The following is a 27,165-nucleotide window of genomic DNA, read 5'->3' as shown; positions in this document are numbered from 1 at the left end:
TATGCATGCGCATGGACCAAGAAAAGAAGAATGTTCTTTTGTGACAACTGATTTGACTGTCATTTTGGAAAAATCATTGAAAGAAATCCTCAGTACCTGTAAGATTTTATATGCATTTAATCAAGGTAAAAACATTGTTTTTTAAAAAAAATGTTTTAAATTATCCGTATTTCTAAAGATAAGTTGATGTACCTAACTAAATGTCAAATAAAGTAACTAGTTTGTGGATTCTCATGAGGTTATTCATAACGATTTCATTACTGTTAGATGCTTCACATTATGAACTAGTAGCGGGGGTTTGAACCTTGCCTTGTGTAATCCCGCATCCTTTCACTTCTCGTTCTTCATTCCTCTCATGTTAGAACTTGAATGTCTGTCTCTTCAAACGCCGCCCGGCCCAAAGAGTTCTTTCATAAGAGTGTTTTTGCTTTCAGCAAATGTCGTATGAGCGCAGCTTTCTGCTTCAGTGGAACTGTCCTTCGGCCTTGTTTTGGTAACTTTACCAAAAGACGGTTCATATAGCCCAAAGGAATTTTCCACTTTTGATTCAGCTGTCTCACTGCAGTCCTGACCTGCACACCTATGGTTGCAAAGGCTGCCTTTTTTGGATTTTGTACCTGATGTAGGAAGTCCATGGTGCAAATTCTTAGTGGCTTCTGAGAAGATGTATTTTTTTTTCAGCCTAATGGGTGTTTTGTTTCTTGGACCTGGAGTTACACATTTACTCCTCGCCTTCTCACTGTTATTTAGCCGTTCATCTGGCTTTTTTTCTTCTTTTTCGTATTCTTCCTCTTGCTTGTTTTCTTTTATGCTGTCACTTAGAGGAGTTTGTTCAGTTTTCATCAGTTTTTTCAGCTCCCGTTTAAGCAAATCTGTCTCTTTTTCTTCTTCTTTCATAAATTCCAAACAAGCATATTCTTCCATCAGTAGTCTGCCTTCCCGTAAATACTCTACAATGAAATATTGTGTTTTTTAGGAATGTTCTTAAATTTCCTATGAACTTAAAGAGCTGTGAAGCATTAATGAGAGCAAGTTTTACTTCCTTATTTCATTGCTGAAGTTGCTATTATTGATGGTATTTCAGTCTTGAGGGTTGTGATAATACTGTGTACTAATAAATACAACAGGATGGGGAAAGATTTAAACAAGATCATTGTGCCATTGAATCCAGGTAAATACTTTTACCTTTTTAATTATGTGTAATCTTATTATGTGAAGTAGCATGCAAATATAATCAGTAATGACTAAATATACGGCCAGAAAAGTCATGTACGATACAACAGAGAAACCACATGGGATCTAAACTCTAATTGTTAATTTTTTTGCTTTTAAATGGAACTTAAATATATGTAGGATTTTCTCGCCCTTAACTGACAATACAGGTGCTTGTTGCGTGGAGCAGAATACACTGCAACTCTCTAACCTGTAAATGAGTTGGCTCCATGTAGTAGAAAAAGGTATACGTATACTGAATGCCTACAGTAAATACATTCGTCTGCTCAGGGGTCAAACTATAATAGGTTCTGTGCTTTGGAGAGACTCAGAGTACCTCCAAAATGAGATAGAGTCCAAGCTTAAAGGAGAAGTATGAAGTTGCAATAATTAAAATAGCTAAATAAGACTTCAATAAATAAGCCTAGCATCGGCAGTGGCAGAAAGCCAGAAGAGAGTCTGGCAAACAGTGAGGAGGGAGATTCACAGGCAGATTCAGAAGACCTGTGTTTTCTGTCAATTTTAAAAGGGGATTTCAAAGGCAAACGGTGGCTGCAGTTATCTGGTGGGGACTGGAAAGGCTGTAGGCTGAAAAGGCAGGGTACAAAACACAGGCGTTAACGCATTCCAGACCACTAGCTCTGTTACTCGTCTAGTAAGTGACCTCAGCAACCTGTTTCACCTCTGTGAATGCGTAATGTCTCCTACCATTTGTGAAGTATTTGGCATCATGGTATTCAGATCTTGGTGCTGTCTACAAGACTCACTATAATGAAAATAACATGAATATTTTTAGAAAGAAAAACTCAGATAAAGGAATAGATGCATTGGTTTCTTCTGTTCTATAGAACCTCTTCAAAGTAAAGGTGTTTATCGATGAGTCCCTTGCATATGACCATTATATGAGAACACAGTCAATGGCTAAGATTTACATAAAATCTATTCACAGTGATCGCTGTAATGAGGAGATACCCCCAGACCTTGAAGAAGTCCTTTTCCTTTCTCAGCAATAGATCCTGAGCCAGAAATCTATGTTGACATCAGCTATGATAAAGATTCACAACCAACATTTTGAGATCAGTATGTGATTAGTGTGGAATTAACAAACTATTACTGAAGTATGCTTTCACTGCTAAAGCACTGACTTTTTACCACCGTGAGCAGGAACTCCCTTTAGAAGCAGAGCAGTGCAAAGACGCCTTATACTGTGGAGCTGCTCCGCTGGCAGTGCAGCACCGACGGCAGCTGGATTTCAGTGACGCTTAATATATTATTTTGTTCAACTAGTTCCTGTCAGTCAGGTGCCAGCTAACAGCTGTCAGACCCATGTAAATTACCAGTACCATCGGTTCAGTCAACTTTTAAATACACCAAATGAGTTTCTGAGAAAAATGTTAAAATATACCTCTACGTGTTCTATTAAAACTTTCTGGCTTTGGTATTTTCTTGGTTGATTGCTTTTCTGTTCTACATTGGGCATCTGTATTTGCTTCATTTGCTTTAGCTTTTTGATTTTCATCTTCTGAAGACTTTTTCTCCTATAATTGGCAATTAAAAGCAAAAATAAGGAGGGAATACTTGTTTAGTGACTTTTAAAAGTACACAGTGCAATGTTTATAAAAAGATTACTAATTTCTATTACTATTATTATGCATCACAACATTTGCCCTACATATTTTCTGTAATATAATTATATTCACACAAAATCCGCATCCTAGAAGGTTGATGGATCAGGCTATTCAGGCATATTACTGAAGGAACAATATACAGCTTAGCTGAGAGTTTAAACAAGGGACTGGATCCAGATCTTTCATACCTTTGTTAGCTGAACTGGACTTTTTTCTGTTTCCTGAGTTTGGTACGGTGACAGCAGCAGTGATCTAAAACTCTGTTTATCTACTTGTACTGATCTGTTTTTACTAAGACCTATTGAAAAAGGACAATTGTTAGTAATACAGTAGTTTCTAGAATTACATTGTTGGTATAAACATAAGATATCTTTGATGGTTGATACATAGGCTGGTACATGGCCTAGGATTTAAATATTATTTTTTCTGCATGTCTTAATGCCCTTTAATAAAAAAAATCTTTGTTCTGCTTGATCTATAAATGCTGAAACTGGTACACAAACATAGCTGCCTGGACCTTGGGGCATTTTCATCTGTACGTCAGTACATCATAAATACACTTCGCTTTTAGATTTACAAAGTCCTGTTCAGATAGAACACACAAAGTCAGACAAATGTGTCTACACCCTAGAGCCCACGTGGGCTTAATTTGTGTGGGAACATTCTAATGTAAATTTAAGAGGTCTGGTATGAGGCTTCAGCTTTCAGGTTGCTAAATTCGGATCTTGCAGAGTATAATAAACATACATGCTTTTATGCCTTCCTGGTTACTCACCTTTCTCAACGTTAAGCACTTCTGTAAGGCTTTATAGAACCAAACTCTTCGGAGGAAATGTTTAACACTGTTTGAAATATCTATGGTCTTTGAAAAGAGATTGCAAGGGAGTGACTGACTGAGGCATTTAAAGAAATGGCTGAATAAGGATGGGATGGGGAAGGTGAGTATATTGTTCTTTTATTCTACCTTTAGAATAATTTTGACACGAGTGCAGTAGCTGAGAAAGTTGCTAGCACAGCAGCAGAAACGCGATCTTACCTACATCAACATTCGGCCTTACTCCCAGTTTCGATCACTGAAATCAGAGGAAGACCCTCCATAAAAATGGTGATTTTCAAAATGTTTGCCGTTTGGTGGTAAAAAGGATGTTGATAACCAATTTGAGGATTCCTCTTGAAGGAATGGCTCTGATGATGTGGAGGGAATTAGTTTTCCCTTTCGAAAGGCAACCAGCAAGTAGTTACTCCAGCAGCTTTTCCAACCGAAATCAGCGGAGCGTTCCTCAGATTCAGAACTAGGGGGAGCTGTACCTCTAGATGAGCTGGTGGGACCTTCCCACAACTGAGCAAACTTTGCTCTGGTGGAGAGCTTATGAAATTAATGGCTTCATTCAATAAATCAGTTGTATTTATGTACATAGAGCTTCCCGATAACTTAAGCAAGCCTACCTTCAGCTATTTATCAGCATTGTTAAAAAATGCATCCCTGCGTTTCTTTTTTTCTTTCCTGATGGGTAAAAATTTTTGTAAATGCAGAATAGAAAATAACTACTTGAAGAAGTAGCTGTTTTTAAGTCTGTTATAAGAAAATTCAAGTCAGCAGTGAAAAGGAAAAAAAATTGTCAGTAATTCCAGTTCTATATTTCAAAATCATCTGTTTCTATTAACTGGCACAGAATGAAAACTTTATCAGCCAAAAATACCAAAAGATCAGACAACTTTGCTTGGAACCTTGTCATTACGAAATGTCAGGTAAACAGTGACTTAAGTACTGTAATTTAAGTAACAACATCATACAAGTCCATATGTGAGTAAAATTAAAAAAAACCAAAACACTGCTGGTTATGTGACGTAACTAAAACTGGAATTCAGAGCTTCAGAAAAAAACATGTCTGACTTGGAATGAGAAGTAGGAATTTGTGTTTCTTAATTTCACAACTTGAATCACCAACCTTCTCCCTGTAGTTCACTTGTAGTTAAGGCGGAGTAACGGATTTGCAAAGACAACGAAGAGGAAAGAAATAAGCTACTGAATGCAGTAAGTCTTTGTACTGATACCAGAATTTGAAGAATTCTGTGGGCATGTGCAATATTTCCAGCAGATATGGTTGCTACTATGTAAATTTTAAGTGCTTTTCGTACCCACATGAAGAAAGTTGCAATTCCTCCTTGAGTTTAGGAGCAGGAATATCTAACTAGTATTTTAAAGAGATGCTTAATTCAGGAAAGACAATGTTCAGATCATTATCCAAAATTAAGGGTGCAAGTTTGTGCAGAAAGCTCTCCTTTAGGATATTGACAGAATATTTATGATCCTGAGTAGGAGGCAAAATATTACTTTCAATGTGGGGAAAGTATTTGAAATCTGTTTACCAGTTTTTGCATAAAACACATTTATTAGTAAATTCTAGATATTACATCTAAAGCATATGGCAATTAGAAATCTATGAGTGCTTCAAGAAAACTATCTTCTTCAACATTTTTGTCTTTGATGAATATAGTGAGCACATGGGCAACATAAGCTTTCTTGACTTGTATGATTTGTAATTGTTTTTAGCTGTTGCTCCCTCAGTTCAAGGGGTGGGATCCACTTGTCTGAACACAGGCGCCTCACGCTATTTGAGATGCCCTCGAGTATTCAAGGTATCCACATAAGTCTGGCCAATATTACACAGGACTGATGGGACACCCGTGTCCTTCTGGAACAACAGCTACAGGGCCAAGCAGAATGTGCTAGGACATCTCAAATGGCACTGGATGTCTATAATTAGGCAGTTGAATCTCACACAAGGTAGCTGCTCTTGGAATGTCTGATAGACAAGATTGCATATAACAGACATTTCTCTCCAAGACCCATCTGAGCATCCATGTGAAAGAAATACTCTTTATTAAAGAGCTCCTTCTTCCTTGATAGAATTAACTTTCTATTGTTCTTTTCTATCATTCTACTATAGTCTTCTAAATAACATCAATTCTGTGGATAGAATTAATTGAGAGGCTATACAATAACTGGGTTATTACAATCTCTGTAATATGTAAATTTAAATTTACTTACGCTAAAAACCAAAGGGCTACTTACTAAGGATAAACATTCTCTTCTCTCAGCTAAGCTGACCACATGATCATCAGACTGGCCTTTAAAGTTCCTAAACCTTGTATCTGAAAACCTTGCCTCTCCTTTCACCCCAATAAAATGCAAGTTGCAGGAGCTTCGATAATGCACACTGAAGCATCTCTCCTATTTGTAAGTTACAGGGTCTAAGGATTTTAAATACGAGAAAACGTTTCTTAAAGACCCAATTAAATTCATTATTTTTGCTCCTACAAAAGCACTCTGAAAGTCTGTACTAAAACTAGCAACTTGCTACAGGAGGGTTGTTCGTGAGGTGCTTTGAGTTGGTGAGCCATGTTGGGGGAATTCCAGGTGTGGCCACTTCTCCAGGCCAAGTCAAAGGGAACAGCCTGAATAAAAATTAGTCTTCAAAAGCTTTGTGGACTGATAGCTTCACCATGTTAAAAAGCAAATAGGCAAACAGCTCTTGATGCAAATAGACACATAAAATAGCAGCACTACTTCAGTGTCACTGTTAGTATACTAAACCTATGTATGCTAAACACTATTCATGATGAAAGTTGGGTTAAAAACAGGTCATGAGCACAAAACCAAGCATTTCTCTTTAAATTACATGTGACAGAATATTTTTAGCCCATGTATAGGTACTATATTGGCTTTTGTTTTGGAATATATGCCCCAGTTATAAAACAATGTAAGTGTCACATAACTAAACAACAAAGGAAAATGAGTATACACGTACTTTTTTCATGAGGTACTGAATCACTTTTGTCTTTTAGGATTTTAGACATCCGATTGGCATAGATATTTTTTACATGAAGTTGCCGATCCTTTTCCTACGAAGAAATAAACACTATAAAACATCTAATATGCATTAGGATTTACTTTTTACCAACTTTATTTTCCCACGTTGGGAGAAAACTGTCAGGCATTTTGCTATGTGCCAGGCCATGTAGTGACTTTGTCATTTACATAAATAGGAATCTGTCATTTTCTTTCATGAGCCAAATCAAATTTCTCCCTTTTTAAGCTAAGAACACATCTGTACACCTACATGACCTTCTTCATAACACAATGTTCAGAAGATGAAGTCTTCTCTAATGATTTTTTCATCTGTTGTTATTTTGACTAAGTAATTTTTTGCTTTAGTTCCTTTTTTTTAAAAAAGAACATATTTGTCCCCAAAATATTTGTCTAAAAACAAAGCTGGAATTTAAACAAATTATTGAAACATTTACATAAGCCTTTTTGTTAAACTCCAGTTTTGCAGATTGTAATATTTGCCTCATTTTGATTTGACAGTGTTTCTGTTTGTGACCTCATTCAAATTTAGTAGATGAATATATTGACCTATATTTATCAAAATGGTAACAAGTTGGGGTGGATTATTTGTTCAAATTGTCAGGCATTAATTTCTGTTTCAATTAGTTATTGAACTACTTTGAACTTCTGACAAATAGACACTACAATAATTTCATCATTTGGAATTTTGACATTTTTTGGTAGATACAGATTCAACACGGAAACAGAAATTCCATTACTAAATAATATAAAAGAGGCAAAAGAAACAGGTAACACTAAATGCTTGAATTTTCTTGTAGGAACAGAAACCTGTTTAAAATCTTGAATACCTTAATTTTTTTGTGAAGAGAGTTAATTTCCATTTTCAAGTTCTTTGTAATTATCCCAGCTTCCACAGCATTTTTGTTCTCATTTGCCAGCTGACGACTAAAGGTGCTATTGTTCAACTTCAGCTGCTTTTCTAGGCTCTTAAAAAAATTATATATTTTACATATGGATGTACTCAGTATTACTGTTGAAAAATTTCAGTTCATACCAGATTTAAAAAATAAGCATGCTAATATAATGAAAAGTAAGCTTCTAATAATTATATTCTATTATAAATGATGCATGAAATTATGATGAAGTATCTGAAAAATTACTTTAAAATGAGCAAAAACTGGTTTAAAACCCAATTTTACTAAACAAAAAAAGTATATTTGGCATTCAAACATAAAAAATAAGGCTGTGCATTACCTTTCTGATGGATTAATGAATACAATAATCTTTGAGAAATGTTAAGATGTTTCTATGCACACTGAGATCTATTAACTGCAGTAGCATAAGGAGGCTTAGTGTAAATGAAAACTAGGTAATTTATTGAGTACTTCATCGAATACTTTATCATCAGAACCCAGTGCCTTGCACTGATTTATAGTTAATAAAACTGTGAGGTGTACACCCAAACCTGCATGCTTTTTATAGCTTCTCACTAGGACTTCTGTAAACAGAAAGTTTTCAAAAAAAGAGTTTGAATTCAGCTGTTTATATTTTCATTTTCTTTCCTGTAATAAATTCACTTCAGAGCTAGCTGTTCAGGTGGTGAAATGCCTCTACGATTACCTGGCTCTTTATTTAATTCTATGCATAATATACCCCATAGAAAATAGAAATTCATTCTTGGAGGACAATGAAAGTTTCACTCAAAAACTGTATTCCTGTCTTTTTGTGAAAGGTCCAATGAGAGAAAAGAAGCATGAGGTATTAAAAGAAGATGAATTACCTCCTCTTAAAGTCCCATGAGGCTTTTGCTGCAGTTGCATAATAAATCAACAGTAGAACCAACCCTAAAATCTAAGACACCTGACTACTGCTTAATTCAGCACCCACCCTACAGCTGACTAGTGATCGACAGTAATTAGCGAATAGGAGATGTAGGGATGTCCACACTGCCCACCAGCACCATGTAAAATTAACAGTGCTAGTTCCAGATAAACCAGCTTTGGTTCTTCAAGGAAGCAGATCAGCAGCAGCCTGGTGGCATCCATGTATGACTAATCCTGTGCTTTGCCAAGGTAAATTTGGGTCCGTGCTATTGTGGCGAGGGAGCCCAAGCAAGCCTGGGTACCCCAGGCCGCTGGCAGGGAGCAGCGTAGACACTGCTGAAAATTGCTCTCCAGGATTAAGGCATACGACTTAATTCCTAGAAGATGTCTATTGGCAAACTTAATCTACTCATACATTTATGCCAGATTTTAAAATAGTGGAAGGGGGTACTACTGCCATTTTTAGCACCTTACACTCAGGACAGCACTGATTGAAAAGAATGTTCAATGTTACAGGACTGTATCAGAATCATTAATCTAACAAGAACTTTCCACTCTTCTTGCACAGAAAACTCTGCTATTATTGTTCCACAAATACAATGATATGCGCACATTACCTGTATTCTCTTATCGTTCACTTTTATTTTTTCTGTAAGGACTGATAATCTGTAATCAAGTTCCTCTCTCTCCACAAGAGCTTTGTTTTCTGAAAGCATAAGCAAGGTCTGCAAAGCATCTTTAGCTCTCAGCAGCTCTGCTTCAACTTTTCTGAGCTTCCTGGATGTATTTCTCTCGTCTTCCTGAGACATCCTCAGGAGTTGCCTTAACGTTCTCACCTCATTATAATGACTTGCTAAAAGATCTGGCAAGTTACTTTCTGAATTTTCGTATCTACCTATTGCTTTCGAGTGTCGACCGTGAAGCTGTTTCAAAACGTGGTTTTCTAAGCTTAATGCTTCTAATTGGTGTTGTACATAAAATATTTCATTTTTCAGCTCTTTAATTTCGTGAAGCCTTGCTGATGATATTCGCTGAGCCACTGCATTTTTTTTCTGGGAAATCATACTACTCTGCAGGCTTAAAAATGAAGAATTCTGATGTGGTATCTTCTCAGCTGGCAATTCTTTTTCCTCCTGCATTCAGACAAAAGTAAGCTGGCATTGATTCATAGCAATGATTTGAGACAGCAAAATCACTGTATGTCTTTACTGCTCACATGAGGTTATATACTGCCCATCCGAGCTACTTAACTGTGGTATATTTGAAAAAATGCCCAAGATCTATACTAAGACCAAATGTTCAAGTATTTCACAGATAATTCCCTCCTTTCATTCTCTGAAGCCATTTTCATTCGCAACAGCCATTGCGCTCCCTTTCCATTAATAAGAATACCTACACAGGTGGTGTCTTCTGAGGCAAACAGCAATAATACTCTGGGAATAACTAGTAAAGTATGTTTATGTCAACACATGACTCCAGTATAAATGGAAATAGATTTTCTCTCTGTAAATCATGCAGTTCACTAATGTAGGCGTGACCTGGGGACTGATGAACCAAATTCAACCCATCTAGAAAGATTCCCCAGAGGGAGGACCTACACCTTGAATAGGGGTGTGATAGAAAAGAAAACAACATAGTAAGCTACAGGTCTGTAAGAACTCAAAACCCAAGGTGATCAAAATAGCACATCATTGCATCTCTCTGCAGCTGCAGAATTTTGAAGTCAGCTTTGAATTGAACTCCATTTTTAAACCTTCCATGCTTATTAGTATAGAACAGTTATGCAGTTGTGTGCACCGTTTCTATACAGCAATTGGGAAAAAATATCTTTATGGGCTAACCTTCGGAGTGTATTACTGCTATTTGCCTTTCTTTATGGCCCGCACTCTGAGTGGATTGCTGCCATTTGCCTTTCCTGAAACATAATTTGAATTTGAAAATAGTCAAGTGCAGATCTGAGCGTGTTTCCCTTTTCAGGCATATATTCAATTTCACTATAGCTCTCAAGACATTTCAAGCAGTATTTTGCTAGAAGTTTATTATAATAAATGTATAGATCACATAACATTTTATGGATAAAATAGGCAAGGTCCTAACCTAAAAAACACCAGAGGAAAAGGCCAGATCTTTTCAAGTACTTCTACTGAATCCAATGGGTGTTCTGCACACAAACTTTTTACAGGAGCAGGCCCCACCCAGAACACAGATGGGACACAACATCAAATCAGTGATAGGGCACTGCTTAGGGCACCACCATGCCATGGACTCGCTGCTTCCATGACCAAAGCCAGAACAGAGGAAAGCTACAGAAAGAGTTATCTAGGAAGTCAGAGAGGTGTGGGGCAGCGGCTTCAGCAGGGAAAGGGCTCTTCCCCGCAGCAGCAGCACCTATTGCTCGCTCTCTCCTTCCCTGTTGGCAGCAGCCGCCCCAGCTTTCCTGTTCTCCACAGCTTCAGACCAGCTCTGCTCCCCACCTTCCCATGGCAGGGCCTGGGCCTGACACCCATGTGCCTGGCGTGCGAGGCAGTGAGTTCAGGGAAAGTATGAAGGGGGTCAGTTATACAATTCTGTCTGTCCTTTGCTCTTATTCCTGAAATAGCTGATCCACGCCACTCTTTTGGGATACAAACCGGATGGTCTGTGTTCTGGTGGCCCTGCTGATAGAGGAGAGAAAGTGGGGGCAAGCTGGTGGGACCTCACTCATACAGAGCTACACGGGGACAACAGACAATCAAATTCAACGTGATAGCAAAAGGAAAGGATAGAAAGAATCTTAAATTAGGAATCAAAAGGAGGAGAGACTGTGATTTGGGCAGGGCAGTTATTTTATTTTTAACATATGTATTAAATGGATTAAGAAGGACTGTCACGGAGGCTCATGTAAACAGAGAAGAAATTCTAGCAGTCAGCTGAGGTCAGCCATGTTCAAGACCTTTTGCGGTGAGCAAAATTAAGAGATTCTGTGAGAAAAACTCACCAGAGGTAAAAACCAAAGCAAATGGAAGGTACGCAAGCATCACACCTGCATGTTCTCTGTAATAGGATTCCACTGCAGGAAGCATACACAATGACCACAGATGTTGTCACACAAATATTTGCAAAATGAGAACAACCATTACATTACTATTTTATTTTGCCAGAATGGAATGAGAGGATGTAAAAAAAAATGGGACAGTATCTTCCTGCAAAAGCTGACAAAAATATTGTAAAATCTATAAAAGTCTATACAGGGTGAAAATGTAGGTTATTATTGTGTTCCTGGGAAATTGATCATTTCAAGTAGCCATAACCACTTAAAATATCCAACGCAGCTAGTACCCAATAATGATTCTTCTGCTAAATAGATTTTAAAAATGTGGTTATTCTTTCTGGCCTGCTAGTTTCATGCTAGTATGACTTCTTGACAGCAGCATATCACTTATACAATAGAAGAGACAATCAGTGGTTCCTCTCTCTTTTGGGGGTTGATTTACACCTTGTAGATTTGGTAGATCTAGAAGAAATTTTGAAGCTCAGCAGGAAAAGAGTCATTGATTTTATGCTCATGTTTTGACATGGCATGGTGGGATTTAAGAAAGTATGGATCTAGATATGAAAACATGCAGCCATGAAAAGATTCTTCACTGTTAACATCTATGTAAAGGGAATATATTTGTGCTATATGGTCTTTCCATTGAAGCACAAGCTTAATTTTAGATGATATACCATGACTAAGCTGGACAAAACATCGCTTTTTTGTCAAAACTGATGCTTTTGTGCAGACATATAATTCTTGAGTAACTTTCCTCAGGACAAGCTTTTTCAGACTCATCATGTGATGCACAGTCAAAACCAGAAATTGCAGTATATGTGAGAGAGCCATTTTCAAGTCCTCAGATTAAAACTGAGGAATAAGGATTGCAAAGGTGCTCCCACAACTTAGGTGATTATTCTGCCTTTGGATTGCTGAGTGTTGTGGGATAACACAATAGGGAATCTCTATCTCTCTTCCTTCCCCTTCCTAGTGTTTGAAACATGAGTAGAAGAACAGAGCACTTTATACTCCTGGAAGGATTATTTAAACACTGTGGATCTGCTAAAAATTATTTCTTGGGATATGGTTTAATCCATTTAATTTTTTAAATATAACATGAAGATTACTCAGACCACAGTTTTATAGATGCAGAATTCTACCCGGTAGTAGAGTAAATTGTATATTTGAGGGGGGGTTTAAAAGGGGCATAGCAATTATGTAAAAGAAATTTGATGCGGGTTAAAATGGTATTTTAGTTCAGATGGATTTTAACAAGTAGCCTTCACTAAAAAAAGGAGAAAATATTTTTAGAACATTCTAACTCCTTTGTTGACGTTTTTGCTTTGTGGTAGTATTTTATTTTAAATTAAATTAAATTTCTTAAAGGGGAGAGGGGAATCACATAACTCCCAAAGAAAATTTAAAAGTGTAATTTAGGATTGTCCAGAATGTTCTAGGTTGAATCAAAAACAGTTTCATTACTCTTCACTCCCTTACATGAACAACTCTTCCATATGGAAGACTGAGGAATGCCCAGGGTCCTACTAAATTTGAGCCAGTGCAATAATCCCTAAGAGATGAGAACGCGTGTTTTAAGATGAGGATTATGCATACAGCAGCTTTGTACATAGATTTGTATTTCTGTTTAAATTTAATTTGGCACTGTCAACACTTTCTGGCCAAATTGTTTTTAAATCAAATTAGCTTAAATTAAACTTAAAGCTACTGCTTTAATTTGTTTTGACAAGAAGTGTGGGCTGAACCTCACCATCCAGCTTCAAGAGCAGGTGTTGAGAAGTAAACAAAAAGGAAAAGGAGAAGACAGAAAAAAAAAAGGTGAAGGACAAGAAACAGAAAAATTAAATGAAAGATATTACTATAGAAATGAAGGAAAAAAGCAGTAGCTGAAGGGGGACTGAAATGGACAAACACTAGGAGAATGTATGTTGAAGGAAGAGATGCAGGAACAAAAATAATTAGGGCCAAATCTATCTGTCAAAGATGAAAATGTCATTTCAAATGTCCAGAAACTGCAAAACTGTCATGGGGAAGCATTAGTTGTCGTCTGTGTGCAAAAGCAGAGTAAATAAATGAAGGAGGAGTCCTGCAGAACACTGTCTGACTTCCCAAACCAGCATGGTGCAGCAGTCCCCCAGCCTCACAGCCGAGACCTGAGCCCCAGGGGACCCAAGCTGGGTGCCAGGGTTCACGTGCTCATGGAGAGAGGCCAAGGGCTCATCCAGGGCCCTCAGACCTGCCTCTGGGCTCCTCCAAAGGCCCCAGACAGCTCCCTGGAGCGGTCACCACAAGCCAGAGCTCCTCTATCACCCTCACAGGTGCAGGGTTCCCCGGGGTGCTGGTAGGGTCCAACCTCCACCCCGCTCTCCCCAGCCGCCTGAGAGGCCTCAAAGCCCTGCAGCCCCCTTTGATGCCCTGGCAGTTCCCCTCCAACGCCATGACAGTCATTACCCGCCCCGACAGCCACCTCAACACCCAGCACCATGCCCTGACAGCCAACTCGAGGCCCTGGCACTCAGCCCCACGCCCTGCCACCCGGCCTGACGCCTACCCAGAACGGGAGGGTGGCCTCTCACGACGGGGCACCCCTGCCCCGCCCAGGCAGGGGATCCCACCTTCCCCTCTGCCCTCTCAAGAAATCTCCTCCATCACCTCCGCCCTGCCCCGTTGGCCCCTCGCCCTCCCGGGCGTCTCCCCCGCCCTCGCCGCCATTACCGGCCTCCTCGGCCGACAGGCGCGTCCGCGTCACCGTTGCCATAGGGACGGGCGGCGGCCGCGGGGCACCCTGGGAGCTGTAGTCCAGCCAGCGCGGCGGCCTCCCCCCGCCGGCACCGCCTCCTCCCTCGCCCCCTTCCTATGGTTGCCTGTAGGTTGCCAGCCGCGTGTTTTTGTACCCAACCGGGGTCTTAATGGGAATTTGACAACGCCGTGTGCAGGCAGAGGGTGCCTCTGCACCGGCAGCGTGTCCCTCGGCGCCATGAGCTGTAGGCCACGGGGCCTCATGGTGGCCGTGGAGGCACCTCATGTCATGTCCTGTCATGTCGTGTGGCGTGCTGTGGTGCGCACCCTGAGAGCGCACAGGCCAAACCCAACAGGCTCCAAATGCAGGGTTTGGGTTTGCACGAAAAATTTTTAGGCTGAAAAAGGGGGGGAAATGCCATAGGAGTGAAAGCAGCCGGAGCAGTATTTTTCTTTGAGGCTGGACACAATGGGAATCGTGTCCCAAAGTCCTCACCTGCCAGGCCCCAGGTGGGCAGAGGCTTTGGGACACCTCCTGGTTTTTCCCTGTGTAGTTCAGTGGGCATTTCAGGTGTGAAGTAGAGCAGGAGAGAGCATTAATTGGCAATTAAATTGCATCAAAAGAAGCGTGGCCACCTGGTTGAGGGAGGTCATTCTACCCCTCTACTCCATCCTCAAGAGACCTCACCTGGAGTACTGCATCCAGCGCTGGAGTCCTTAGCACAAGAAGGACTTGGACCTGTTGGAACGGGTCCAGTGGAGGGCCACGAAGATGATGAGAGGGCTGGAGCACCTCCTATGAAGACAGGCTGAGAGAGTTGGGGCTGTTCGCCCTGGAGAAGAGAAGGCTCCAGGGAGACATTATAGCAGCCTTCCAGTATCTGAAGGGGGCCTACAGGAGAGATGGGGAGGGACTCTTTATCAGGGAGTGTAATGATAAGACGAGGGGTAACAGTTTTAAACTGAAAGAGGGGAGATTTAGATTAGATATTAGGAAGAAATTCTTTACTGTGAGGGTGGTGAGGCACTGGAACAGGTTGCCCAGAGCAGCTGTGGATGCCCCATCCCTGGCAGTGTTCAAGGCCAGGCTGGATGGGGCTTTGAGCAGCCTAGTCTAGTGGGAGGTGTCCCTGCCCATGGCAGGGGGGTTGGAACTAGGTGATCTTTAAGGCCCCTTCCAACCCAAACCATTCTGTGACTCTGTGATTCTATGATTTTTGTCCCCGTCCTGACCATGGACATTTGGTGGTGCAAATATTTGCCGCTTTGAGTATTAATTATCAGTATCACTATACTTGCAAGGCTTATCAGTATGCTTTGAAGCCAATGACCAGTGCATCCTTTGTTTGTACTTCTTCAGAGCACTAGTAACCAAATAAATTAATTTGGAACCGATATGTTCCAAACGGCCAGTCATTTCCATTGAATTTACCAGGCTAGACTTACATACAAAATCTCCTGAGAAACAAGCATGTGTAATAACTTCTGGCAATAATTTATGGTTTTGCATTAAGGTGTGGGTTTTTTTATTTTACAGGAAAATACTCTGAAAATACCTGATTCTAACAAGCTTTTCTTTTTGCTGGACCTCCTATTGCATCTCAAAAGAAGGAAGAAATGACAGATGGTGAGCCACAGTAAACAGTGCAAAGTATCCATACTGTTATTTTTAGTTTTCAGTGAGGTTTTTCAGGATCCCTGTTCCATACATGCAGTACTGCATTTCCAGCTTCACATAATGGTTTGCACAGACAAAAAACTTATTTTCAAGAGCATCTTTACTATTGTGCGTTCAGTCCTACCTAATCAATCCTGGAAAGAAAGTATTATATTCCGTTTTAAGTATTTTCAGGGTTGGACATTGCTATATTCAGTCTTAACATTTGAAATGTGTGTAAGCACTTTCTAAAACCAAGCCAGTTTCACCTTTCACATAGGGTCAGCTTTACTGAGCTCAGTGGCATGTTGCTCACTTACAGCAGAAACAAACTTGTCCCTTAAAATTTGAAAGTAGTCTGTTGCCATTTAACATTCTTAAAATACCTCTTATGCTCAGAGACCTCCTTAAGCAAATACGCGCAGGCAGACGCTGAATTGTGACCATCTCGGGGGTAGAAGGCGACAACCAGAAGGAAAAAGAGCATCCTGGATAACACAGTAGAATGGAATATTTTTTTACCAGGTATTCTGGACCTCCTCTTTACAACAGTAGGTTCCAGAAACATACAATCAGCCACATCACCCTCCTCAGTATTAGGAAGTGTACTGACACATTTATTTCAGAGAAGTCCCCGAGCCCTGAAGTGCGGATGATGATCTGAATTCTTTAAAGCTGAGAGCATTTGTAACTGAGGCTTATTTCAATATGATCTCTGCTATAATTACTTTTGCATCTATGCTCCCCTTGCCCTCCCCTTCCTCCATTCCCTTTTATAACGTACAATTTGCAGCTACAACTCCAAAGCCTCCTTGTTGTGGTCAAGGAGAGGGCACAAGCCCTTTTATGCAGGAGGTAGCTGTGACAGTGCCCATGCAACGTTAAACATTACCCAACAGCTTTGCGATCGCCCCCAGCACTAAGTTGCCTGCTCCCTGTCCCTTCTCGCTTGTCCCTTCCCCCTCTCCCAAATATTTCTCCAGCCCTGTCTCATTGGTGCACTACTCTCCTTTGCCTTTTTTGGACTGCCACCCTGTCAATCTAATGCAATAAGGCCAGGGGCAGGTGCAAACCCCTTGCTATGGCTTCTCTTACTAACCAATCCTCTACTGGCCCCTTGTTCCAAAATACTTAAGAGCCAATGGCGTGGGAAAACCCGGGACCCCGGGGAGAGGCCAAAGCTGCTGGATTGCTGGGAGGGGGGGCATCCATTAAGGACCTGGGTTAGCCCAGGAGCTGCTGAACGCTTGGATTCCTCTTGGGACTGTGGTGACTTGTGGATAGCAGGCGTGCTCTGCTGATTCATTTTCATCACTGTCAACATGGTGATCAAAGTCTTTGTAGCCACATCTTCAGGGTCTACAGCGGTAGGTGTCTCATTTAACATACTCTTCTTTCTGCTGGGATCAGGTTGGTAAATCAGCCTAGCAGATCCTGGGACAACCTGAATTTGCATGGAGAACAAAACACTGAATTTCTTCTAGTCTGCATTGCGCACCTTATTCTTGAAAGCTACTCAAGATGTAGAGGATTCCTGTTAATGCAGGCTTGCTTGCATGCGAGGTTTTACTACAGGTATAACATTTACATATAAATTATCGGTCATTTAATAGGTTTACTTCTGTTTGAAAAAGTGTATACAATATATATTCTCTGAAGAAGGAAGTGGATATTGTATTTGCACAAAAGCTAAGGTAGATTGTTTACAGTAGAAATTAATGTATTAGTTTTTAAAAGAGAATTTAGGACACTGCTCCTGAAAAAGGGGAACTCAGTGTAAGAGCGAGCTTGCAGCCAAAGTAAGCTGAATGCAATTATGCAGAAAATAATGCTTCCCCACCTCCCTTCCTTTCCCTAGATTTTTGTGGTTTGGTTTTGTTTTGTTTTGTTTTCCTTGGGTTTTGGGTCTTTTGTAGATTGTTTTGGGTTTTCATGTTTGGGTTTGTTGGGGTTTTTTTGTGTATGTGTGTGTGTGTGTGTCTCTTGAAATGCTATACTGATGATTTTTAGTATTGAGATCTACTGCTGTAGCTGTCAGCATAGTGTATCAGCTGAAGGGAAGGGCATGTGAATAGTAGGGAGCTTGGAAGTCCGTGGGAGGTGGGAACCGGGAAAGGACTGTTTCCTTTTATATCCAATTCCCAGATCAGCTCAGATTGCAGCTTTCCTTTGGCAGTCACTCACTCCCGGTGACATGGCTAAACAAACTGGCTGGTGCTTGCACATAGCTGTAACTACATCTCTCTCTCTCTGACACCAGCTCCATGTCTTTAAGAAGCTTCCAGAGTTGGAAAGCTCCAAAAACCACCCCCTGTTCATGGGGTCATCATCTCTAGAAAATGAATGGGGGGCGGTCATTCACTAAAATTCAAATTGGAATATGGCTGAGGAAGTTTGCAGTTTTCTCATCAGCTTGTCTCACCATCCTATCGCTAAGCCTGATACTCTAAATTTACTATTGACATTTTAGCATTTTTTTTTTTTTTTTTAAATGAGAAATCTCAGATGCAAGGGAAAAAAAGAAGAGGGCGTTGAAAACTGCGGGTTTGATAATTTTTAATCTAGCAGTTATTGCTCAAATAGTGTTATAAATTGCCATACGCTGTGCATTGGCAGTCATCTCGCCCCTGTTTGGTCTCATGTTTTGGTCCCCTTAGGCTGAACCAAAGAGTTGTCCCTTCCTTCTTTGCCGCTCGTCCATTTTCTGGGGAAAGTTGTGGCTGTGACGGAAATCCCTGTGCAGACATTCAGTATGTGCGTGTTGGGGCCATCATCACCGTGTGTGCCTCAGGCACCAACTGAGCCCACTCCTGCTGTGTGGTTGGGGCTGTAGTTCAGCAAGGCTGAGCATTTTGGGTTAAACACTGACATTCAGAGATCACTTACGCAATTAAAACTAAGTGTATTGTATATTGAGCACTAGCTGAACCAAGATCTTTCCTCTGCTATACGTGTTCCTTGTATCTCCTCTCAGCCAGCAGCACTAACTAACCCTCTTGGTCTGCAGTGCAGGGATGTGTGTGCTACACCAAACGCTGAGCAACACGCAAGATTTATCCAGCCTTTTTGAGCTGTTAAGCATTGCTACTGAGGTTTATTACTGCTAAGAATGATGGCTAATGCCAGTGAACTGCAATAGGTTTTAGGCTTATTAATGCCAATCTCCACTGTATGTTAGCTGCCCAAAAGGCTGTTAGTGAAATCCCAGACATATTTTGGAAGGAAGAGTGTGGCATCTTTACGCTGCCTCTGTATTTCCTCCTTTCTGGTGTGCTGGGTGTATGTATAGCTGCAGCAATCTCAGAAGGCAGCGTGTGTTCACATTACTGATACTTAATTGTAATGCCAAGTAAACACAATATTCAGCTGGAGTAGTTTTCCCCATTTACTGATTAAAACGGGTGGAAGGTATCCTTTCAATGAACCTTTCTTTAATAAGTTCTGGTATATATAAAATAAATCTCACTCATGCAAGGAGCCAGCACAAAGCCCAGTATAACACCAAAATCCTATTAAAAACAAATTTTGTATCAGCCTCGTACAACTTTTCCTGAGAAGAATGAATTTAATCCCTGAAGAGCTTAAATTGGAAGTCTAGTCCTGGTAGCACTGGTGCTCTCCTCAATGTGGCTGATCTCCATCAAATGCGTGTTGTTCATTTTGAATGTCAAAATGAGATGGGGCCAGCCTCCTCTGATGTAAATCAGAGCAGAGGATCTGCTCTGTAAAGCAGAGGATCATTGGTAAAGAATGAAAAACATGTCTATTCTATGTACTACACAGTCACACTACTAACTGGTTTTTGTGTTAATAAATACTTTTAAAAAGTGAATGCAGTGAATCCAGTAACGTTCTGGTGCTCTGGATCAGATGCTTGAATGATATAGCTCAGTGTGGCTTTAGAGCAAATCTGCAGTCTGTATTTTTCACCTCAATGATTCAGGAATTTATTTTAAATAACTTCAGCTTTATTATTTTTCTGTTCCAAACTTAGCTGATATTGAACTATTCGTTAAGGCAAGCAGAAGTGGAGACGCTTATTTATAGCTCTAAAAAGTACTAAATGCTTGGATTGAAGCAAGCAGTAAAAAAACCAAAACAGTTTTGTTACTAGCCACAGAGGTGTTTAGAAATGGGTAATATTCTGCAAGGTTTTAAGGTACCACAAATCATGGGAGAAAGGCGGTTTGTGTCTTACACGGAGAAAGTCTTCCAAAGTCTTGCTTACTGCTGCTCATGGTTGGGAGACCTCTAAATCCGTTTATTCCCAGCAGTTTTGGTGACATTTTATGAACTTGCCCACCTTCTACCCAAATCTGTAAGTCTCAAAAAGACTAAGGAATATGTAAACTATTTGAATTATGTCCTCTGAAAAACAAGGTAGGGGATTTGCTATCCGTGGCTGTGAATCTAACCATATATAAACCTGAGCTCAAATTTCAGTTCAATTTCAAGTCAAATCAGAGGTTGCAGTGTGATAAATAAGAATAACTATCAGGAATAAGTTGTCCATGTGGTATTAGAACCAGAAGCGGCAGCAACTCTGCCTACCAACATTAATGTTCCTCTTGCTGTAAGTTGTTGACTACGTACCATTTTTTTCTGCCATAGGCGCTGGTCAACATGAATGCTCTGGATTGTGAGGATATAGATTATAATATTTAATTATCAGGTGAAACAATATTATAGCTCTTACGCTCTGGCTAGGTAGTATTTATTTAAAACATTTTTTCCTTATTTTAAAGGACTAGCAGCTAGGGATGGTGCAACCTAAGCTTTCTTGAAAGGGAAAATGACATTGATGAAACAATGTCCTGCTCACCACCAGTTTCCAGGGAATCTATGCCCAAGTAATCTGAATTCTTCCCATGCCATCAGATACAAGGGAGGGCACAAACAAGCTCCTGCAATCTCATCCATTCAGTGAAAAACTTTTGCATGTCCTCTGTGTTGTTACATCGTGGAAGATTTCTCTCTCTGAGTGGTGTTTGCTGGAGAGATTCTTTTGGTTGCCCAGCTACCTAATGTCAGCCACAGCGGAGGCTGCTTTATGGTTTCATACTTAGTGTGTGTCTTTTGCTCTGCCTAAACCCTAGTAATTGTAAGCCTTAAGACATAGTAGATCTTCCTCATAGTTTATTGTTGTTATCATAATGAGAAACATCTTGCCTTTTCCTTATGCAGGCATAATTGCATGTAATATTTTATTTTTCCTCAGCATTCATTTTCACACAGCCCTCTCTTAATTTTTGCTTTCGGTCCTGGTGCTGTTTGAACCTCCTGTGTATTATGAACGTCGAGCTTAAGAAAAATTGTTTATCCAGGTTTAATTCTAAAAATTGTAGCTACAGCCATAAGCAAGGGAGCGCAGAATCTGTATCTCAGGTCCATTATCTCCTCAGAGGCACTATCCGTCTGGGGCACTAGCTATTCCAGGAGCCATATCTACTTCAGTGCCTATGTCCAAAGAGACAAGCTGACGCTGAAATTGCAGCTGACAGCACTTGAGTACGCTGGCTTTCAGAGCATGTGGTGAAACTCTTAGTACTGGCTCATGCAGATTTTATTAACCATTTGTACAGACATTATCCTGCCACTTCCTCCAATGAAGTGTCCCTCAAGCAATCCTTTCTGCCTCCTGAATGTGTTCTGTAAATAACAGTGCAGCTAAATAGCCATTAACAAAATGACCTCTGTTTAAAAAGTAAAAATAAGAATATAAATAAGCAGCTTTGAGATCTGTCAACTGTATGGCTTTTGAACACTTTGGATTAGTATTTCCATTCAAAGGGATGTACTTTTTTAAGCTCACCATAAACCTCTGGTTTTGCCATAAAAATGTACAGCATTTTATGTTTGCTATTTTTTTATAAGCAAGCATAGCTGTATAGATAGATACTTTCTTATTTAAACAAGAAAAAGACATTTTATCCCTAATCATGAAAATTCCTTCTTCCAATATAATAGTCTATCACTCTACTTCAGCTTTTCAGGTTTATTAGATTATAGAAATACATAATCCATGAATTATTTCTCATCTCATTGCCTGTCTCAGACTGATTTAGACTAGCTTGGTGTCACTTTAAATTCAGTTCTTCAGATGTCTGACTTGTGGACGACATGGTTTCAAATCGTACAATGGCTCGTAGGTAAAAATTACCTTGATACATCATTCTAGCTACCATCTACATAGGACAATAACTTGCTGCATGGAGTAGCATAACTGGGAGGAGAAGAGACTCGCGTCTGGAAGGTGATTGTGCTAGATAGTAATTTAGTTGTCTATGACAGAAGAGCAGCTCAAGAGAAAGTGTACAGATCAGTCCAAGCAGTGCTTGCTTCAAATGCTGCAGTACTTGTAGGGCTAAAGTTTGGCCTTGCAGCTCTTAAGACAAGTTGGACACGTACAAAATGGGGAAGTTCTTTAAACGTTACTTAGGAGTAGTATTCCTTTAGTAGAGAAGTATAGTGAGTATTACACCTTCAAAGTGAAGGGATAGGTTATAAGCTTGTTATAAGCATCCTAGGTCTACACAGAACTAGCTTCAAAGGCAATAAGGGACATAATTGAATTTTAGGTGGCACAGAAGCTGCGTATAGCGTGCTTTATTTGTATGTAATATGTTCTTCATGGTCCAACTAGAACATCATTCTGTAATGTGGGAAATACTCAAGCACAGGAGTTAAGCTGTACTGGATTTTCATTGAGTTTTCACTCATATTTAATTATTCCTAGCATTAAGGAACAGGGACGGAGGGAAACATGTGGCTCATGGAAAGCTAAATGTCATGTGTAATGAGTAGGAAAAAGGAGACTGTTACACGTTGAGGAGAATGTGTCCATTCTCGGACCTGTGGTGACTTTAGGCAGGATTAGTTTAGGTATCTGTACACCACGTTCACAGATCTGAGAACAGAGTAGGAGGCTTCCTGCTGAGCCTTGTTTCTTAGATTGAGTTACCACTGCTTCCAGGGAGGAAAGAAAGAATCAGGGGTGAGGATAGGTAAGTAATGGTAGTGCTCTGGGTGCTGAGAAGCAGTCTTGAATCTCAGCTTCAAAAAGTTTGGGGGCTACTGGAGTAGTGGATCCAACTTGACATACTTGCATTAGTTCCGCTTGCAATAGCGATTGCTTTTAGAAAACAGTTTTCTTTTTAAAGAAGGAATTTTGTTTTTCCTCTTTCCTAACCAGATCAAAAAGAAACAGCAAGAAGTAGTGGGCTTTTTAGAGGCCAACAAGATTGACTTTCAGCAAATGGACATAGCAGGTGATGAAGACAACAGGAAATGGATGAGAGAGAATGTCCCGGGTGAAAAAAAGCCTCAAAATGGAATTCCCCTCCCTCCACAGATCTTCAACGAGGAGCGATACTGTGGGGTAAGAAGCTGTTTGGAAATTTAAATACCTTCAGAGAGTCTTCTTTCATAGAAAATGACTCTTCTCCATTAGTAAGAAGTGTCAAACAAACTCCTTAAGGCAATTTGAGATTCCCTTTGAAAGAACAATTCTTAGAAAGCCTTTTTTAGGCACAGAAAAGCAGTGAAACAAGAGATTATTCCTTTTTAAGAGAAAAATACACACAGAGGGAAAACTGACTAGAGAAGCTCTGCTTAACAGACTGTATGGATTATTGCCTGCAGACCCAGAGCTTGTGCAGGACCCAGAGCTCACTGCAAGGCGTGGAGTTTGCCGCCTATGAGGAGCTCTGTGTTTTCCTGCCTCCTGCTGTGTAGCTCACTCACAAGTTCTCCTGCTGTTGTCTCTCTGCCTGCACCCTCACTTCAGCTCCTGAAGACCAAAAGCAGTACTGTCTAGGTGATGCTATGGCTTCTTTGCGTAATATCTCAGGATAACTAAATGTAGACCATGAGGACAGCTCAGGTGCACTTGGAGTAGTAAATGCTCAATTATGTGCTTTGACAATTCCGAGCTACTCAAGACTAGTGGGGTTCATAGCAAGGCTGATCTGGTATCTCTAGCTGTATTGTACTTTGCTTCTTGGACTTTCAGGTAATTTTGAATGGTGAGTGTTGATATGTTGTTTGTTGGACACAGATTCATCTGGGCTGCTAGGAAGTCAAGAGATCTCTGAGGCACCAGGGGCAGTGAACAGGAATCTTTCTTTTCCATTGTATTATGCAAATAAATAGGAAATATAGTTGACTGGAATAGTACTAGTTTGTGGTTTGAATTATTGAAATTATATTGCTTATTCAATAAGTATCCAGCTCTTCATAACAGGAATTGTAACGCTCATCAGGTGCTTTTCTGTTTTCATATCTGCTTGTAACAGGTTATTTCTCTTGAGAGAGTTTGTTCAAATCAGTGATAGATAATACTGTACTAGCATGAATATTAGGATCGTGAATCAAAAGAAATATCTGAGACAGTTTTTTTCTCATAGTCTGGGTGGAAGTACATAGTCTGGAAAGTACTCTGATGTGATTGCTGAGATGAACTTGCAAAGTACTCTGAAACGCAAATCACATAGTGAGCCCAGTTTTAAGTTACTCCACAAATCCAGTGTGAACTACTGCAAAGGTTGTTTTGAGAGAGAAGGGATTTACATGCCACTAAGTTTTCAGAATTAATTTCAGTGCTCTCAGAGCAGTTGTTTCTTCGTCTTCTCGTAGGAATCTTAAAAGAGAACTTGGTAGGTTAAACTTCATGTGCATTTCAACATCCAATCTGCACCACTAAAATTATAATTTGATATATCTTACTCTGGATTTTGTGGCAGCCAGTGTTGCAATAAATATTTCTGATATTCCCTGGAGAGGTTATACAGTGAATTAAAGAGTAATTGCCTTACAAAGTGTTGCAGCTGGTCAGCCTTACCAGTAAATGTTAAATATACAGTTTTTACTCCATCTCTGAAGCTATTTCAGGAAGCCAAATAATCTACATCCTGAAATAAATTTAAGAAAGAGTCCTTTGCAAAGACACCTCCACATGGAAAGGAGTCCAGAAAGCAGTTGCAGCTACTGATTTAAAAACTAAATCAAGTTTACAATTAGTCTAAAAATCTCCAGAGTTCTAATGTACCCAGCTCTCAAAGCTTATAGATAATGATCTCAGTGGGTTCATAACAAAGATTAATTTATAGCATCATTATTTCCAAATAAATAAGGTGAGGAGATCCATATCAGTACCCTTAAGGGAGCTGAAAAGTGAATGTGAAGTGGGATTATGTTGCCAGGGGATTTGCATTCTGTTTCCCTGCAGACGTGCTTGCCAAGCCACTTTCCATTATCTACCTGAAGTCATGGCTAACTGGGGAGGTCCCAATGGACTGGAGGGTAGCAAATGTAGCTCCCATCTACAAAAACGGCAGAAAGGAGGATCCAGGAAACTATAGGCCTGTCAGTCTGACCTCGGTAGCAGGGAAGGTCATGGAGCAGATCATCTTGAGTGCCATTACAAGTCATATAACGGACAAGCAGGGGATCAGGCCTAGTCAGCATGGGTTTATGAAAGGCAGGTCCTGCCTGACGAACCTGATCTCCTTCTATGACAAGATGACCCGATTATTGGATGAGGGAAAGGCTGTGGACATTGTCTACCTAGACTTTCGAAAAGCATTTGACACTGTCCCCCATGGAATTCTCATGGAAAAACTGGCAGCTCATGGCCTGGATGAGCATGCAATCTGCTGGATCAAGCACTGGCTGGCTGGACAGTCCCAAAGAGTGGTGGTCAATGGAGTTAAATCCAGCTGGCGGCCGGTCACAAGTGGTGTCCCTCAGGGCTCGGTGTTGGGACCATTTCTGTTTAACATCTTTATTGATGACCTTGATAAGGACATAGAGTGTATCATCAGTAAGTTTGCAGATGACACGAAGCTAAGCGGGAGTGTTGATCTCCATGAGGATAGGGAGGCTCTACAGAGAGACTTGGATTACATTGGACCGATAGGCCAATGCTAATGGAATGTGCTTCAACAAGGCCAAGTGCCGGGTCCTGCACTTGGGCCACAACAACCCCATGCAGCGCTACAGGCTTGGGGAAGTGTGGCTGGAGAGCTGCCCGGCAGAAAAGGACCTGGGGGTTCTAATTGACAAGCGGCTGAACATGAGCCAGCAGTGTGCCCAGGTGGCCAAGAAAGCCAATGGCATCCTGGCTTGTATCAGAAATAGTGTGACCAGCAGAAGGAGGGAGGTGATCGTCCCCCTGTACTCAGCACTGGTGAGGCCACACCTTGAGTATTGTGTCCAGTTCTGGGCACCTCAATATGAGAGAGATATCGAGGTGCTGGAGCGAGTGCAGAGGAGGGCAACGAAGCTGGTGAAGGGCCTGGAGAATAAATCTTATGAGGAGCGATTGAAGGAGCTGGGACTGTTAAGTTTGAGGAAGAGGAGGCTGAGGGGAGACCTCATCACTCTCTACAACTACTTGAAAGGACATTGTAGAGAGGTTGGTGCTGGTCTCTTCTCACAGGTAATTAGCAATAGAACAAGAGGGAATGGGTTCAAGCTGCAGCAGGGTAGGTTTAGGCTGGACATTAGGAAAAAATTCTTCACGGAAAGAGTGGTTAGACACTGGAATAGGCTGCCCGGGGAGGTGGTGGAGTCACCATCCCTGGATGTGTTTAAGACTCGTTTAGATGTGGTGTTAAGGGATATGGTGTAAGGGAGAACTTTGTAGAGTGGGGTTGATGGTTGGACTCGATGATCCCAAGGGTCTTTTCCAACCTAAATGATTCTATGATTCTATAACCTGTGCAGGGCCAACAGACCCATCATTCTGAAATTCAGAACTGGTTTACACTGTTTGAGGTTTACATGGTATTTCTTAACTCTTCCCCTGTGTCCCATGTCCTTTGTCCTCAGCTGCTTTATTAAAAACAGGTCTGAGAATTGCAAAGGTCTGTCTGAGTCATGGACTCCAGTCCAGTATCCTGAACTCACGAAAGTCCCTTTAAAATATGTTGCTCTTGTTAGTACAGTCTTCAACGGCCTCAGTCTTGTGGCATCTAGAAACCTTCAAATCTGTAGCCTAGGTATATACCCATTTGCTGGTATGCCAAAGCCACGCTTTAGCTTAAACAGCTCTAGTCCAATGTATTTGTAAATGGGAATGATATCCTTGATTAATCTTCATTTTGCTATGCTAAACAAATCAAGCTCTTTACACCTCTTTTTTTTTTTGTAAGACATTTTCTTTTTCTCTTTCTCCTTCCTATTAATATTTTTCTTTCCTCTTTCCCAGGTAGTCCTTCGTT

General features: G+C 40.6%; 2 protein-coding genes across 2 annotated transcripts in view; one reads left to right on the top strand and one right to left on the bottom strand.

The window, feature by feature from the left end:
* Positions 1-381: 381 nt before the first annotated feature.
* Positions 382-9,580, bottom strand: LCA5L (lebercilin LCA5 like). The gene is made up of 6 exons (XM_063355554.1): positions 9,134-9,580; positions 7,542-7,679; positions 6,653-6,746; positions 3,029-3,138; positions 2,618-2,750; positions 382-950 (listed from the first exon to the last, which is right to left on the bottom strand). Exons 1-6 carry the CDS (start codon positions 9,578-9,580, stop codon positions 382-384), a joined length of 1,491 nt encoding a protein of 496 aa, XP_063211624.1.
* Positions 9,581-17,101: 7,521 nt separating this feature from the next.
* Positions 17,102-27,165, top strand: part of SH3BGR (SH3 domain binding glutamate rich protein) — a 29,872-nt gene continuing 19,808 nt past the window's right edge. Inside the window, exons 1-2 of the mRNA XM_063345352.1 lie at positions 17,102-17,310; positions 23,136-23,321. Coding sequence (XP_063201422.1) covers positions 17,266-17,310; positions 23,136-23,321 — 231 coding nt within the window. The 5' untranslated portion in view covers positions 17,102-17,265. The remainder of the gene's footprint in view (positions 17,311-23,135; positions 23,322-27,165) is intronic.

This window comes from Chroicocephalus ridibundus, chromosome 1 (genome assembly GCF_963924245.1).
Source record: "Chroicocephalus ridibundus chromosome 1, bChrRid1.1, whole genome shotgun sequence".
In the NCBI taxonomy this organism is placed as follows: domain Eukaryota; kingdom Metazoa; phylum Chordata; class Aves; order Charadriiformes; family Laridae; genus Chroicocephalus; species Chroicocephalus ridibundus.
The sequence above is the reverse complement of the archived record's forward strand: the minus strand, read 5'-3'. Positions and strand labels throughout refer to the sequence as shown.